The 15,292-nt window shown below is 47.0% G+C and overlaps 1 protein-coding gene across 6 annotated transcripts in view; it reads left to right on the top strand.

Annotated features, from left to right (window-relative positions):
* The window catches only part of LOC139578382 (semaphorin-6B-like), a 123,470-nt gene that overhangs the window by 96,982 nt on the left and 11,196 nt on the right, over positions 1–15,292 (top strand). For all 6 annotated transcript variants that reach the window (XM_071405882.1, XM_071405881.1, XM_071405880.1 and 3 more), the window contains 3 exons: positions 1,070–1,210; positions 1,920–1,997; positions 5,135–5,193. In XM_071405882.1, the coding sequence (XP_071261983.1) occupies positions 1,070–1,210; positions 1,920–1,997; positions 5,135–5,193 (278 nt within the window). The remainder of the gene's footprint in view (positions 1–1,069; positions 1,211–1,919; positions 1,998–5,134; positions 5,194–15,292) is intronic.

Here is a 15,292-nt window from a genome sequence, read left to right as displayed (position 1 = left end):
TTTATTACATTTCTGTAGAATCTCAAACCTGTAGTGTGTGATAAATTCCCCCTAATGACTCCTCAGCTCTCAGACATGTTAATTACCATAAGCCCATGCATGAGTCCACATATGTATATAGATCGATACAAATCCAGCCTACAAAGGAAGGTGTGTGGAAGATATGGGAGTGCTAAGTGCCAATTAGAGCTAATGCAGGGTGTAGCTGGTGGCTTGTTTCATGTCCATCCAACCCTAGACCTCACCCATCAGCCATCAGCACCCTGCATACTAAAGATGACACTGTGACAACCAGGCATTTCTATGCTTCCGAATGCACGTTACTGCTTTTACTGCTATTGTTGTGCTTTTATTTATATACTGGTTTGAGTTAAACTGGTTTGAGTTATACTGGTTTGAGTTCAACTGGTTTGAGTTATACTGGTTTGAGTTATACTGGTTTGAGTGGTTTGAGTTATACTGGTTTGAGTTATACTGGTTTGAGTTAAACTGGTTTGAGTTATACTGGTTTGAGTTAAACTGGTTTGAGTTAAACTGGTTTGAGTTATACTGGTTTGAGTTATACTGGTTTGAGTTAAACTGGTTTGAGTTATACTGGTTTGAGTTAAACTGGTTTGAGTTATACTGGTTTGAGTTATACTGGTTTGAGTTATACTGGTTTGAGTTATACTGGTTTGAGTTATACTGGTTTGAGTTATACTGGTTTGAGTTATACTGGTTTGAGTTATACTGGTTTGAGTTATACTGGTTTGAGTTAAACTGGCTTGAGTTATACTGGTTTGAGTTATACTGGTTTGAGTTAAACTGGTTTGAGTTATACTGGTTTGAGTTATACTGGTTTGAGTTAAACTGGTTTGAGTTATACTGGTTTGAGTTATACTGGTTTGAGTTAAACTGGTTTGAGTTATACTTCATGAAGCATTAGGTGTGAAGAACTAAGCAGTGAGTGTTGTCTTGGTGTCACGTGTATTGAGATCAATATGAAATAGAGTAGGGTTCTGTGCAGTCAGTGTGTGATATGATGTTTGATATTGAGGTGCATTAATACGTTAACTCTGTGTGTGTTCAGGTGTGGGGAGGACACTCCGCAGGCGAGGCATCTGTTGTCCCTGACTCTGGACCGGGTGAGCCGCTCTCTGCTGCTGGCCTTCCCCTCTTGTGTGGTCAGGGTCCCTGTGGCACGATGCCAGCTCTACTCACGCTGTATGAAGTAAGTCACACACACACACCTCACACACACACCCTACAAACACATCACTGTCCTCTGTAGCTCACACACACTTTTCAGCCACATACAGTAGATCTGTCACTTACCCTAAGCCCCGCCCAGTACCGATCATTAAAATCACACCTTTAGTCAGGCCCTAAACCTTCTGCCAACGTTAAAAATTGCTACCCTCAGTGCACCTAAATACTTTACCACATCCCTAAGTGCTCTTCAACAGATCTGTAAATCCAAAATACCACAACACAAGTCTTACTTTCTTGCCTTTGGGCCTTGCTGATCCATCACTGAGTCGTATTGCCTTGATGCCAGCAGTCTCCAGACCTAGTGAGGTGTGACATGCAGTAAACCATATTTCACATTTGTAATGTGTTCACTGAACCTGGGGACTCATACATCTCATACATGTCTGTAATGTGTTCACTGAACCTGGGGACTCATGTCTGTAATGTGTTCACTGAACCTGGGGACTCATGTCTGTAATGTGTTCACTGAACCCGGGGACTCATACATCTCATACATGTCTGTAATGTGTTCACTGAACCCGGGGACTCATACATGTCTGTAATGTGTTCACTGAACCCGGGGACTCATACATGTGTGTATTCCAGTGCACATTTGGAATGGATCCATGGTGTCTGTGTGCCCTGGGTGGTGCATCACTAAAGACCGTGTTTACTCTGTTTATCTCCAGGAACTGCATCGCCTCCAGGGACCCCTACTGTGGTTGGACCAGGGGAAGCACCTGCTCTTTCCTCAGGCCCGGGACTAGGTGAGGTGCTGGGGGTGACAAGGGCACTGCTCTGGCCTCTGTCTGTCTCTCTGTCTGTTCCCTGTCTGCTATGGACCTGCCCCGTGTCTCGCTGGTACCTTTGTACTCTGTTTTGTTTCTTTCAGGCCTCTGTCTGGGGTCTGTATGGTCTCTGTCTGGTCTCTATCTGATCTCCATTTGGTCTCCGTCTGGTCTCCGTCTGGTCTCCGTCTGGTCTCCGTCGGGTCTCTGTCGGGTCTCCGTTGGGTCTCTGTCGGGTCTCTGTCTGGTCTCTGTTTGGTCTCTGTTTGGTCTCTGTCGGGTCTCTGTCGGGTCTCTGTCGGGACTCTGTCTGGTCTCTGTTTGCTATCTGTTTGGTTTCTGTCTGGTGTCTGTCTGGTCTGTACCTGCTCTCTGTCTGGTCTGTACCTGCTCTCTGTCTGGTCTCTGTTTGGTGTCTGTTTGGTGTCTGTCTGCTCTCTCTCTGGTCTGTACCTGCTCTCTGTCTGGTCTCTGTTTGGTGTCTGTTTGGTGTGTGCGTGCTCTCTGTCTGGTCTGTACCTGCTCTCTGTCTGGTTTCTGTCTGGTGTCTGTTTGGTATCTGTTTGGTGTCTGTCTGCTCTTTGTCTGGTCTGTACCTGCTCTCTGTCTGGTCTCTGTCTGGTGTCTGTTTGGTGTCTGTCTGCTCTCTGTCTGGTCTGTACCTGCTCTCTGTCTGGTCTGTACCTGCTCTCTGTCTGGTCTCTGTTTGGTGTCTGTTTGGTGTCTGTTTGGTGTCTGTCTGCTCTCTGTCTGGTCTGTACCTGCTCTCTGTCTGGTCTCTGTCTGGTGTCTGTTTGGTGTCTGTTTGTTGTCTGTTTGGTGTCTGTTTGGTGTCTGTCTGCTCTCTGTCTGGTCTGTACCTGCTCTCTGTCTGGTCTCTGTCTGGTGTCTGTTTGGTGTCTGTCTGCTCTCTGTCTGGTCTGTACCTGCTGGACCACCTGGGTTGCTGTAACACTCTTTGTTGGTACTTAATGAGTTAGGCTTAGGTTCTGACAGAGCCTACAGTTTATAAGCCTGCAGCACAAGCTGTCACTGCACAAATATGCCCTCATTTAGTTTTACTATCCTGTCAGAGCGAGCTGTGTTCATTCATTCATGCCTCTATGATGTCTGCTATTGCCGTTGTGTGTTCACAACAATGCTGCATTTTCAATACAGCTTAATATCCAGAGCTGGGTGTACGTCTTTGTCAGGGTTGTGTGGGTCTTGTGCTCCTGTCATAGGAAGATCCCTCCCCGCTCCCCCACCGCTCCCGCCCCGCTCCCCCACCGCTCCCCCACCGCTCCCTCCCTGCTCTCCCACCACTCCCTCCCCGCTCCCCCACTGCTCCCTCCCCGCTCCCCCACCGCTCCCCCACCGCTCCCTCCCCGCTCCCTCCCCGCTCCCCCACCGCTCCCTCCCCGCTCCCCCACCGCTCCCTCCCCGCTCCCCCACCGCTCCCTCCCCGCTCCCTACCCGCTCCCTCCCGCTCCCCCACCTCTCCCTCCCCGCTCCCCCACTGCTCCCTCCCCGCTCCCCCACCACTCCTCCACCACTTCCCCTCACGTCCACCCAGCCCAGTGAAATAAAATATCTCTTTAGAGAGGCTGCTTATTGATTTATGTGTGCAAACAGGTACAGTGCCAGCAGTATCAGACAACAGAGCCTTAAAGAGCACCTTACGGCCTCACCGTTATACAGTTAAGGCTCCTGTGTTGTTTCTGATTTGATTTAGCAAGGGCGGTCAACTTACCCATCGATCCTGTATCGAGTGATGCGCCAGTTCTAGTTTGAGGATGAATTCCATTTGGAAAAGTCAAAACAATACTGGGCAATGAAGAAACTCTCAGTAGTTTGCAATATAAGACTGTAATATGGACTATAACATGGACTGTAATATGGACTATAACATGGACTGTAACATGGACTATAACATGGACTGTAACATGAACTATAATATAATAGAATACTGTAACATGGACAGTAACATGGACTATACTATAATATAATATAAGACTGTAACATGGACTATAACATGGACTGTAACATGGACTATAATATAATATAAGACTGTAATGTGGACTATATTGAAAGAAAGACAATTAAGTTCCTTACTGATTAGTTTATGTGTTGATATTGTTTTATTACTTTAGGTGTTTTGTGCCTGTTTATCAGACTTTACATTCATATTGCTCAGTTATAACTTTACCGGTAATCTGGCCTCCTGTAGACAATTCGTCCTTAAACAATTGAGCATTTTCTCAGCTGAAGGTATTGTTACAAAACATTGCCATCCTACCCATCTACTCTAAAGATTACAGCCTGCATTTAGCCACCACAATATACCCTATCAGGGCGAGCAATATATTCACAATATACCCTATCAGGGCGAGCAATATATTCACAATTACTGTAGCCTCCAACCTCTTCAGTGTAAACTAACTTTTCAAAGTCACTCTCAGGCAGTAAAACACTCAGTTGGCCTGCTTGTTGTCTGGGCCTTTTTAACTAATTGCAGATCGTAGAGCAGGGGACACATCCCAGTGAGCTGTCTGTGACTGTTGCTGTGCAACCTGCCCTCTAGCCCTGGGCACTTTCCATGTTTAAATTACATCATTGGACGGGGGCCATTTTGAAGTCAAACTGCAGCCATTTCTCCTCGTTAGAGGGCCTTTATGGTATACATTCACTAGATTAGAATAACTAGCTGATGTTTCTCTGGATATGGGCCATGACTAAGAGTGGCCTGCTCTCTCCAGGGGACTATAATGCACCTGGTCTGGTCTCACTGCTGCTGGAACTCACTGGTTTAATTTCCTTTTTATTTTGTCGCTTCATCATATAATGTCAGAGCTCCCTTTAGTTTTCCAAGGTCTCATATTACCAAAGTAGAAATGGTAAATTGTTTTTAAAGTACAAGGGGAAAGAGCATATCCAGACGTGCTTTCAGAGGTGGGGGTATACTGTACAGTATTAGTACTATCAACTTCACACTAAAAACTCTTCCTGTCCTTTCTGGTACATTTCATAGTGTTTTGTTTACCAGAGAAAAGCAGAAAGTTCTGTCAGACCAAAGCAGTTACACTATGTATTGTTTGTGTCCGTTGATAAATGACTGCGTCTTTCCTCTCTTCCAGACTGCCATTTGAGCAAGACGTAGAACACGGCAACGTGTCCCACTTGGGCGACTGTGACGGTGAGATATGTTATTCTTTCTGTTTATTGCCATCCTCTCAACCTGTGTTGAGAAGTATTAGTGTTGATTCTGTGTTCCTTACGTAATTGCCTTCTCTAGGGTAGAACATCATACACTACTGCTGCCTAGCTCCATATCATCATTGCCATGATGAAATCCCCATGTCTGTTTTACCCATCTTTATTCTCCTCTCTGTTTTCTCTATCTTTTGGCAATGTTTAGAATCTTTCCTTTTTTCTCTTCCCTAGCTTTGCTTAATTTTTTCCACTTCTGGCTAATTATTATGCATCTCTGAGAAGACTCACCTTGATTTTTTCCTAGTTGTGTTCTGTTATGAAAATGAAGGTGGCACAGCAAAGCGATTCCTCGGAGAGAAATCTCCTCGACTCCCGTGGCTCTTTTGATCCCACCGCTAATTCTGATGAGACATGTGTGCTATTACTGCTCCACCTCTTCAAGTTCTCAGAGTTCATCTGCCATGCACCTCGAGAGCCACTCAGATATATAGTACATAACGGTCACACACGTGCCTCTAATCCTGCATCAGAGGGGCTGTTTGAAGCTGCTCTCCCACCCCTGGACCTCTCTGGGTCCTGCTCTTTTTCTGTCTACGGGTGCTGGGCCGGTGGCTTGTCATTCTTGCTCTAAGCTTGCTTGACCCTGTGTGGTCAGAAGAGATAGAAGTGCATTATCCTCAGCTCCGAATGTGGCCAGGATTCTCCAATCTGAGCTGTCTTTGATAACGGTTCTGATACTGACATGACAAACGTGTGGTGGCCCTGACTTCTGCTGACAGAGGTGCTGTTGGTTGTCTCAAGATGAATGGTGCTCCGTAGCCCTGCGTACGCTTGCCAAAAGGGTGCGTCAGAATCAGTCTATCAGCTGCCAGAATCATTAGACACTGTGTCTTAGATAGTGATGAACTTCTGCTTCAATTTCCTCCTCCTATTGATGCTAAATCCGTTTTTACAGCACATAGTTCCCCCAGTGTACATCGCTCACATGGTCTACACAGATCTCTGTATCTTTGTATCTATCAATAGACAAGACAGTCTGTGGAAGACAAAAAGCTGTAGAAAAGAGACCAGTTATGACATTTCATCATTCATAGTGTTACTGTTTGAAACCTGTGAAGTATCGTCTTCATTCTCACATCACACACACACACACACACACACACACACACACACACACACACACACACACACACACACACACACACACACACACACACACACACACACACACACACACACACACACACACACACACACACACACGGAAGGCAGGTGTGAGTCTCCAAAGCTCTGAGGTAGATTAGACAGAAGGATATCAGTCCATATCTCTCTATCTGACATCTGTCTGAGTCTGTAGCAGGCAGATAGAAAAGAGCCTGCCGTGCTCCATCCATCTATCTATGGGTTAATGCAGCATTCATCACCATCTCCCTCCTTCTCTCTCTCCCTGAGTGAGGGAGCGTAGCCAGGCTCTGCCGCTCCTCAGTGGTGCCCCCACTGCACACACACAGCGCCGGGCTAGGGCCCACCGAGCTGAAGCCACAGCCAAACTCCAGCCAGACCCCCCCCCCCTTTTCGGCGCCCCACAGAGGAAGATGGATGGACAGCCCTGCTAAAAGCCCATCTTACTGCCTGTCCTTCTCCTTAGCCAGAGAAAAGTACCCCTGGAATGAGAGGAGGGGGAATCGATTTTCATCTCCTCTTTGGCTCGATCTGAGTCTAATAAATATCAGGAGTGATTCTATAAAGCAGTGTGCAGCCGTGATGGCTGAGGGGCTGAGGGGCTGAAGGAGGGGGTGAGGGAGGAGACATGGCTGAGCCCGGGGTCCTGGACAGGGGCGTGACAAATGGAGTGAGAAGGCCACCGCCGTGTCTGGAGTCACCGTGTTGGCACTGCTCCCGTTAGCGACAGCGTGACGAGGCAGTTACTCTGTCAGTTGGCACATGGAGGCTGCCTACTCCTGCTCTCACACCTCGCTTTTGCTCTCCCTCTCCATCTATCCTTCTACAGTATCAAAGTTAGAGCATGATTCAGTGCAGGAACAGTATATCCCATGGTGGTCTACCTCAGCCCAGCCCAGGTTAGGAGAGAGGCAGTCACTGTCTCTCTTCCTCTACTCAACAACACAGAGATCAGTTCAGGACATGGGCTTGCGATTTCCCCCCTGAAATGTCAGACGTTTGGATGCCTGACTCCTCTAAATCAGGCCTGATCAAAGCAGATGGAGACATCACAGCTTTTAATTGAGCTGACCTGTGGTGAAGGGCTGCTTAGTCAGATGAGTCCAATCAGAGCTCTGTGTCTGTGTGTGTGTGTGTGAGCGAGAGAGGGAGAGCATGTGTGAGTTTGTGTTTGCATGCGCGTGGCTCTGCATGCTGAGGGTCTGGGCCTATCCTACCTCGCGTCAGCCCACAGCCTACAGCTCAATCACTCTGTCCCCAGAGCAGCCCAAGCCTAATGCTGGACTTAGACTTTTAATCATGTTTGAGTTGAACCCCGTCAGCTCTGAAAACTCCTCTAAACTTGTCAGGTAATAAACACCAGCAGTCTAAACACAATAATGAGCAGGGTTTGAGTCCGGGCGTCAACTGATTGTCTAACGTGTCAGCTCCACTTATGAGCAGTTATTGCACCACGCGACTGCAGAGTGCAGGTTGTCCAGGTCATGACCTAACTTGCAGGAGTATCAGTTACAACAGGGTAAGCTCAGCTAAGTGTCAGGCTAGACATCAACCGTCTATTATTTCATTTGTTGAAAGGGACCTTTAACTCTCACAAAATGTAAAACTATGTACATAGGAAAAGGCTAAAACCCTGTAGTGGTGTTTCTTCACCCAAACGCTCCAGACAGCTTGGTATCAGTGATACGGTTCCAATGCACCCACTGGCTTCACTAGCAAACGCTGTGGGAATCAACAGGCATTTCTGTTCGCACAAGAAGCTCATCAGCTAATGTCAACTGTATTAAACCAGGCGTCAAATGGGAGAGGATGCTGTCACTGCAGGAGAGAGTCACTGGCACGATCACTTGTTCCAAGTCAACGCATTTCAAATCTACCTTTTCCCAGAAAGACGTCTCAGGGAAGCCGAGTAGGTTTCCGTCTGTGTGAACCAAGACAAAACGTGATAGTCAACTCTTACGCTCCTTCGCTGCTCGCTCACCATTCACTCCTTCCACGCTGCCTTGAAAGCACTCAGGCATAATGACAGACCCTCACCAGCGAGCGAAGCCATTACAGATGGAAGCAATTATGGTGCTGTGAAAATATTTCTCAATGTAAGGCGGTGTTTTGCCCTGGAGAACAGCGGGTTGCAATCACAAATTAATTGAGGTCCACAGCACAGCAATGAAGCGAGAGCAGGAGAGATCTGACGCGGTTGCGTCATGTTAGTGGGTGACAACTGCAAGGACTCCGGGGGAGAGGAAGCGGGAGGGAGCATTTGTTAGCACATTTACCACATTCTAATTTGTGTCGGTTAGAGGCCTGAAAGGAGCCGGTAAAGATTAGTGCTTTATATTTTCATTGTGGGAGCAGTAAGTAGAGTTTTTAAACCTCTAGATGACAAATGCATTCCCTGAGGCTGAACCCAGCAGAGACACTGCAGCAATCACTCTAGGAGAACTGCTCTGTCTGAGATCTTGGTGACCTTTACTACGCCGAAGTCATCCGTGCCCGACCATCAAAGCTCTGCTCCTCGCACAACGAGAAGGAGGAGGGCGACCCACACGCCCCAGACGCCAGCCTGTGTTCCTCTCACATACGTCTCAGCCACAAAACAAAGATCTGAGACGCTTGAGCTGGGCCTGTCCTACCTGCTGTCTGACGAGAGGTGCAGGTTTGTGAAATGTGAGGGAGTTTCAAAGTGCAGCATCAAACCTGAATATCTAGAGAGGTGCGAGGACTCCTGAAGGATTTCTTCTCTTTCATGTGGGTCTCTCTTGTAAGGAGTGTGGTGAGAAGAGAGTGGTAGGAGAGAGAGTAGGCAGCAAGGTGAAAACTGATGGGTATCAGAGAGAGCATGAAAGGACAAACAGCTGCCGTGAGGTGCCGACCGAGCCGGGCCGATAGCTGGCTAACACACCGCCATCAGGCCTCTGCGTGTCAACAGGAAATAAAGAACCCCATAGACACAAATTCATTCCGAACTGTAAAGTGCTGATCTGGCGAAGGATGATTGACTGCCTCAGTCTACTGCGTTCTAAGGCCTCACGCTGCATGGCTGAGGAAAAAGTGTTCAGCAGTTAGTTAAGTCCCAGAGCCACATAATGCCTCATTCCTAACCCTCACATAGTGACATCGTCTCTGAAACTCGTGGCATTATCTCTCACTGAGACTATAATCAGGCATGCTGTTCCCAGGTAACATTCGGCCTCACCTCACTAGTCTCCACACCCAGTGTATCGATCACCTTAAAGGGATTTTGTTCAATTCACCACAAAAGCTGTCTATCTGATGCCTCATCTCACTGAGGATTGGTCTCATTGTTGTACAGGAGGATTTTCTAAAGCCATGGGCCTGTGGCGGAGCGGCGGTATGGTGCTGAAGGCATTTCATTAAGCGTGTGTCGTAAATCAGAGGAGCAGGGCGGAGGAGCTGATTCAATCAGCCAACCAGATGGGCTGGAGTCCCAACCATTGCTGGATGATTTAATCATCCCACTACTAAACCTTAAACAGTGTGTGATGGGAACAAATGCAATGCTACAACACTGAGGTGTTAACACCAAAACAAATAGTTCTGTGTTTTCAGCTGGCGGCCATACTGTGTATTCTGGTGCGTACAGCCATGGCACACTAGATTTCTGTCTACAGCATGTGAGAAAGATGAAGTTGAAATTGCGAGGTACCTGATTGGAGAATGAGCGATTGTAACCCTCGGTGGATCGTTAAACTAATAACACGGCCCGGATTTTGAATTTATTGCCTGTGACATATCTTTTGAATATTTGTTATTAGTTTCCATGGTGTGCTTTTCCTTCGCACCTAAATTGAGAATATCAATTACTGCCCAACGCCAACCATAACCGTAGGCCACGGGGTGTAGTAGTGGGAAAGGGAGAAAAAAGCCACATCCCTCCGAGACGCATTTTTCTGGAAAACGATTTATTTCAGCACTTCTTCCACAGTCCAGATGTTGTATTTGGATTGTATGCAGCTGAAAGTGCTAACAACCTCAACCTTGTTAAGCTGCTCCTAAAGGCTGGCATGATAAGAAAAGAAAGGTCTCAAAATATAGGCCCACTAATATAAGCCCACTCAGTGTGGAACATGTGAATAGAAAGTGTTACAAAATATAACACAAAGGAACCAGTCAACTGACCGACAGTTTCCCTCTCATCAAATTGAGCATGGGATGGAGTCAACTTCCTGTGATAGATATGAATTGAACACACACCATTATTAAAACAACTATGCTCTATCATTTAGCACAATGGCATTGTAGCAGCACAGTGGACTACTGTGTGGATGCATTTATGATGGAATAAGTACCTTGAGCCCGAGCTAGTAAAACTTAAATCTGTCCTTTACTAATAGGGCGGCTGAAAACCTGATTCTATTAGCAGAGTTTTGTGGAAATGTTATGGAATTTTAATTGAAAACACATGCTGGCGTTCATAAATGTTTTACCATATTGATCAGTAGAGGCCACCTAGACCTGCCCTTATAAGGTTCTACACAACCTCTAGCCAGCTCACTCAGTCATGACTCTTCCTTGGTAATGTAGTCAGAGGAACTATAAATGCCTTGATAATCAACCCTATGAGTAAACACAATGTTTATGATGTAGCAAGGCTATGGAGCTCCAACATGTCTGACCACAGAGCAGTGGTGGAGGGAAGGAGACCACACTGGAGAGGAACCCAGATCAGAGAGAGAGAGACAGAGAGAGAGAGATGGCTCAGCAGCCCCACTTCCCCCCCAGGAGGCTGAAAAGATTTGTCATGGGCCCTCGGATCCTCAAAACGTTCTACAGCTGCACCATCGAGAGCATCTTGACTGGTTGCATCACCGCTTGGTATGGGAAATGCACCTCTCTTGACCGCAAAGCGCTACAGATAGTTGTGCGGACAGCCCAGTTCATCACTGGGGCCAAGCTCCAGCCACCCAAGCCATAGACGGTTCACTCTGCTACCTTCCGGCAAACGGTACCAGAGCATCAGCTCTCAGACCAATAGGCTCTGAGACAGCTTCTACCCTCAAGCCATAAGACTCTGAAATAGCCAGACTGCTAAGTAGTTAGTTAATGGTACCCGAACTATCTTCACTGACTCTGTCTTGCACTGACCCTATGCACACTCACTAGACTATATATACACACCATATACAGTACATACTCACTCACACACACTACATTGACACTCCCACGAAAAAATACACACACATTCACATACACTACAATCCTCGTACCTCTGCACATTGATCTGGTACTGGTACTCCCTGTATATAGCTCCACATTGATCTGGTACTGGTACTCCCTGTATATAGCTCCACATTGATCTGGTACTGGTACTCCCTGTATATAGCTCCATTCTTGTGTATTTCATTTTATTCCTCTTGTGTTACTATTTGTTGGGATGTGTTCGTAAGCAAGCATTTCATGGTAAAGTCTACACCAGTTGTTTTTGATGCATGTGACAAATACCATTTTGGATTTTGGAGAGAGAAAGAGAGAAAGAGAGAAAGAGAGAAAGAGAGAGAGAGAGAGAGAGAGAGAGAGAGAGAGAGAGAGAGAGAGAGAGAGAGAGAGAGAGAGAGAGAGAGAGAGAGAGAGAGAGAATAGTGAAGATAGGGAAGATAGTGCCTGGAGTCTTTCTTTAAACAAAGATAGAAATAATGGTAGAAAGAGTACTGAGCCATGAGTGCAGGCAGTGCATTCAGTCCATAATTCTCATATATTACATACACACACACATAGATACACTCACATTCACATAGACACACACACTTACGTTTATATATACTCCAGTGTCCAGTTTATTAGGTATACCCATCTAAATCCCTGTCGGACACCCCTTTGCCTCCAGAACAGCCTGAATTATTTGGGGCATGGGAATGTTGCTCAATTGGTATCAAGGAACTTAATATGTGCCAGGAAAACACTACCCACACCATTACAACCCTGCCACCAGTAATTACCGTTGACACCAGGCAGGATGGACTCACGCAGCTTATGCCAAATCCTGACTCAACAGGAACAGGGATTTGTCCGTCAAGGCGATTCTTTTCCACTCCTCAAATGTCCTGTGTTGGTGATCGCATGCCCACTGGAGCCGCTTCTTCTTGTTTTTAGCTGATAGGAGTGGAACCCGGTGTGGTCGTCTGCTGCAATAGCCCATCCCTGACAAGGTCTGACGAGTTGTGAGTTCTGATATGTCGTTCTGCACACCACTGTTGTAATGTGCCGTTATTTGCCTGTTTGTGGCCCGCCTGTTAGCTTGCAAGATTCTTGCCAGCTGTTTTCGCCCACAGTACTGCCGCTGACGGGATGTTTTTTGTTTGTCGCACCATTCTCTGTAAACCCTGGACACTGTCTTGTGTGATAAGCCCAGGAGGCCGGCCGTTTCTGAGATATTCAAACTGTTTTACCCATTCTAACATTCAATTGAATAGTAACTGAATGCTTCAATGCCTGTCTGCCTGCTTTATATAGCAAGCCACGGCCACGTGACCCACTGTCTGTAGGAGCGAACCATTTTCGTGAATGGGGTGGTATACCTAATAAGCTGTCCACTGAGTACACACAGTACACACATAAAATGACATGTGCATGCACATTGTACGTACAAGTACATTGATATGCAGAGAAACAGTGGGTCCCTAGGTCAAAGTCCCTCAGATCATTCTATAACACCGATATTGTCAGTCGCTTTCAACCTCAGATGCGTTTATGTCATATGCATGTCCATCAGGAGTGTTGCTGCTTTGTACTGTAGTTTGAAGGCAGGATGTGTTTCATGTGTGAGCCAACCCACTCTCTGGAACAGTAGTTCCATATCCCCAGCCTGTTCTATCCCCTACTGCAGCAGCCAGCATCACAGTTAATAACTGCATGTTTCCAGTCACCACATACCCACCGTCACTGACACCGCGTTGGGTTTGAAAATCAATAACTTCACCACTGAAAGGCCTGCCAATTTGTGAGCATGGGCATAGCAAATCCATACACTGCCAGTGTTTTAATGAAGAGAATCTTAACTATTGTGGCTTTTCATTAGGCTGGCCTACTCCGAGCCAGGGTCCATGGGGGGAAGAGAGGGAGAGAGGGCAGGAGGGAGCGAGGGAAGAGATGGAGGGTGGAGGAATGAAGGGAAGGAATCAGAGGGATATCTCTGGAGATGCAGAGAGAGACAGGGGAAGATTAACGGACATGCCACTGGAATGGAGGAGGAGAGAGGAAGAGCAGATCAGGGAAGCGAGGGAATAGAAGACGGGGGCTGCAGATGAATGGAGAGATATGGGGAAGATTAACGGCAACATAGAAATGAAAGAATGTGAGCCCTGTAGCTTGGTGAATACACAGAAAAAAACTAAAACAAATACATGGCAGTTAGTTAGTCGGCCTCCATAGCTCAATTTCCCTCCGCCTGGCCCATTTCTCCCTACCTCCAGCTCTAACTAGGCTTCTCCTGCCTCCGCGCTTGTTCTCCTGTAATTGGAGCTGCAAGCCCAAGACGTGCTCAGCGTTCGTCAGGCTGACAGTCAAGGCGGCTTCCATTAAGGTTTAATAAGTGAGTCGGCGAGGAGAGGGTTGCTGTCAGCCTGGTGGGGCAGAGAGAGACCTGCCCCCCTCCCCTCTCTTCCCTCCTCACCCCTCCCTGCTCCAGCTGCTTTGTCTCCCCCAGCCACGGCCACAAAGCAGAGTGGCTCCAAAAGCGACACTCACTAATGGCCTTTCAGACTGCGATGTGCATCGTCTCTCTGTGAGGAGAAAGAGAGAAACACATTGGGTCTGAATGGGAGGAGAACGTGCTGCTCCAGATATGGAAGTTGCATTTCAATGGTGGTTCATTCTCATTACCAGGAAAGGGCAGCCCTCATTGCCACATTCTCCAGCTGAGCCATGGAAACACAGACACTCATCGGGACCTCTCCCTCACACCGAGACCACAGCATATTATTGCACAGTACACAATTTAATGTGAAGCGCCATAGTGAACCCCGGCCCTGCATTTTTAGGGCGAAATGTGAAAGGAATGGTGAACTCCTCCTCAGTATAAGTGAAGTATGAATAGGACTGTTGTGGTTACCGTATTACCCACACACCAGTAGTCATGAGTCATGACCGCAGTAAAATTTCATGTGACCACTGAGTCACGGTAATCTTCTCATATGCACTCTGGACATGCGTTGGTAGGACCCAACTTGCTAACAACCGTCAGGTCACTTATGGTCTGGTACTCAGGGCTCTACTGTCCCTCCATCATGTCCTAACTGCCTGGTACTCAGGTCTCTACTGTTCCTCCATCAGGTCCTAATGACCTGGTACTCAGGACTCTATTGTCCCTCCATCAGGTCCTAATGACCTGGTACTCAGGGCTATATTGTTCCTCCATCAGGTCCTAATGGCCTGGTACTCAGGGCTCTATTGTCCCTCCATCAGGTTCTAATGGCCTGGTACTCAGGGCTCTATTGTCCCTCCATCAGGGCCTAATGGTCTGGTACTCAGGTCTCTATTGTCCCTCTATCAGGTCCTAATGGCCTGGTACTCAGGGCTCTATTGTCCCTCCATCAGATCCTAATGGCCTGGTACTCAGGGCTCTATTGTCCCTCCATCATGTCCTAATGGTCTGGTACTCAGGGCTCTATTGTCCCTCCATCAGGTCCTAATGGCCTGGTACTCAGGGCTTTATTGTCCCTCTAACCACTCTGACAGCAATGCAAATGCAATCCAAAATCAAATCAAACACTTATCATCAAAACAGTATCATAATTTTAAAACTCACCTCGCTGTGATGATCAATTTGAAGAAGTTCAACAACAGGTTGAAACTGAGTGGAAAACATGGTTGTTGTGGATGTTGTTTCAAAGCCTTAACCCAAAGAAATGCACATATTAGAGCTTATACATATGCATAGACCT

This window comes from Salvelinus alpinus, chromosome 6 (assembly GCF_045679555.1).
Source record: "Salvelinus alpinus chromosome 6, SLU_Salpinus.1, whole genome shotgun sequence".
Classification (NCBI taxonomy): Eukaryota; Metazoa; Chordata; class Actinopteri; order Salmoniformes; family Salmonidae; genus Salvelinus; species Salvelinus alpinus.
This window is presented reverse-complemented; position numbering and strand designations above follow the sequence as displayed.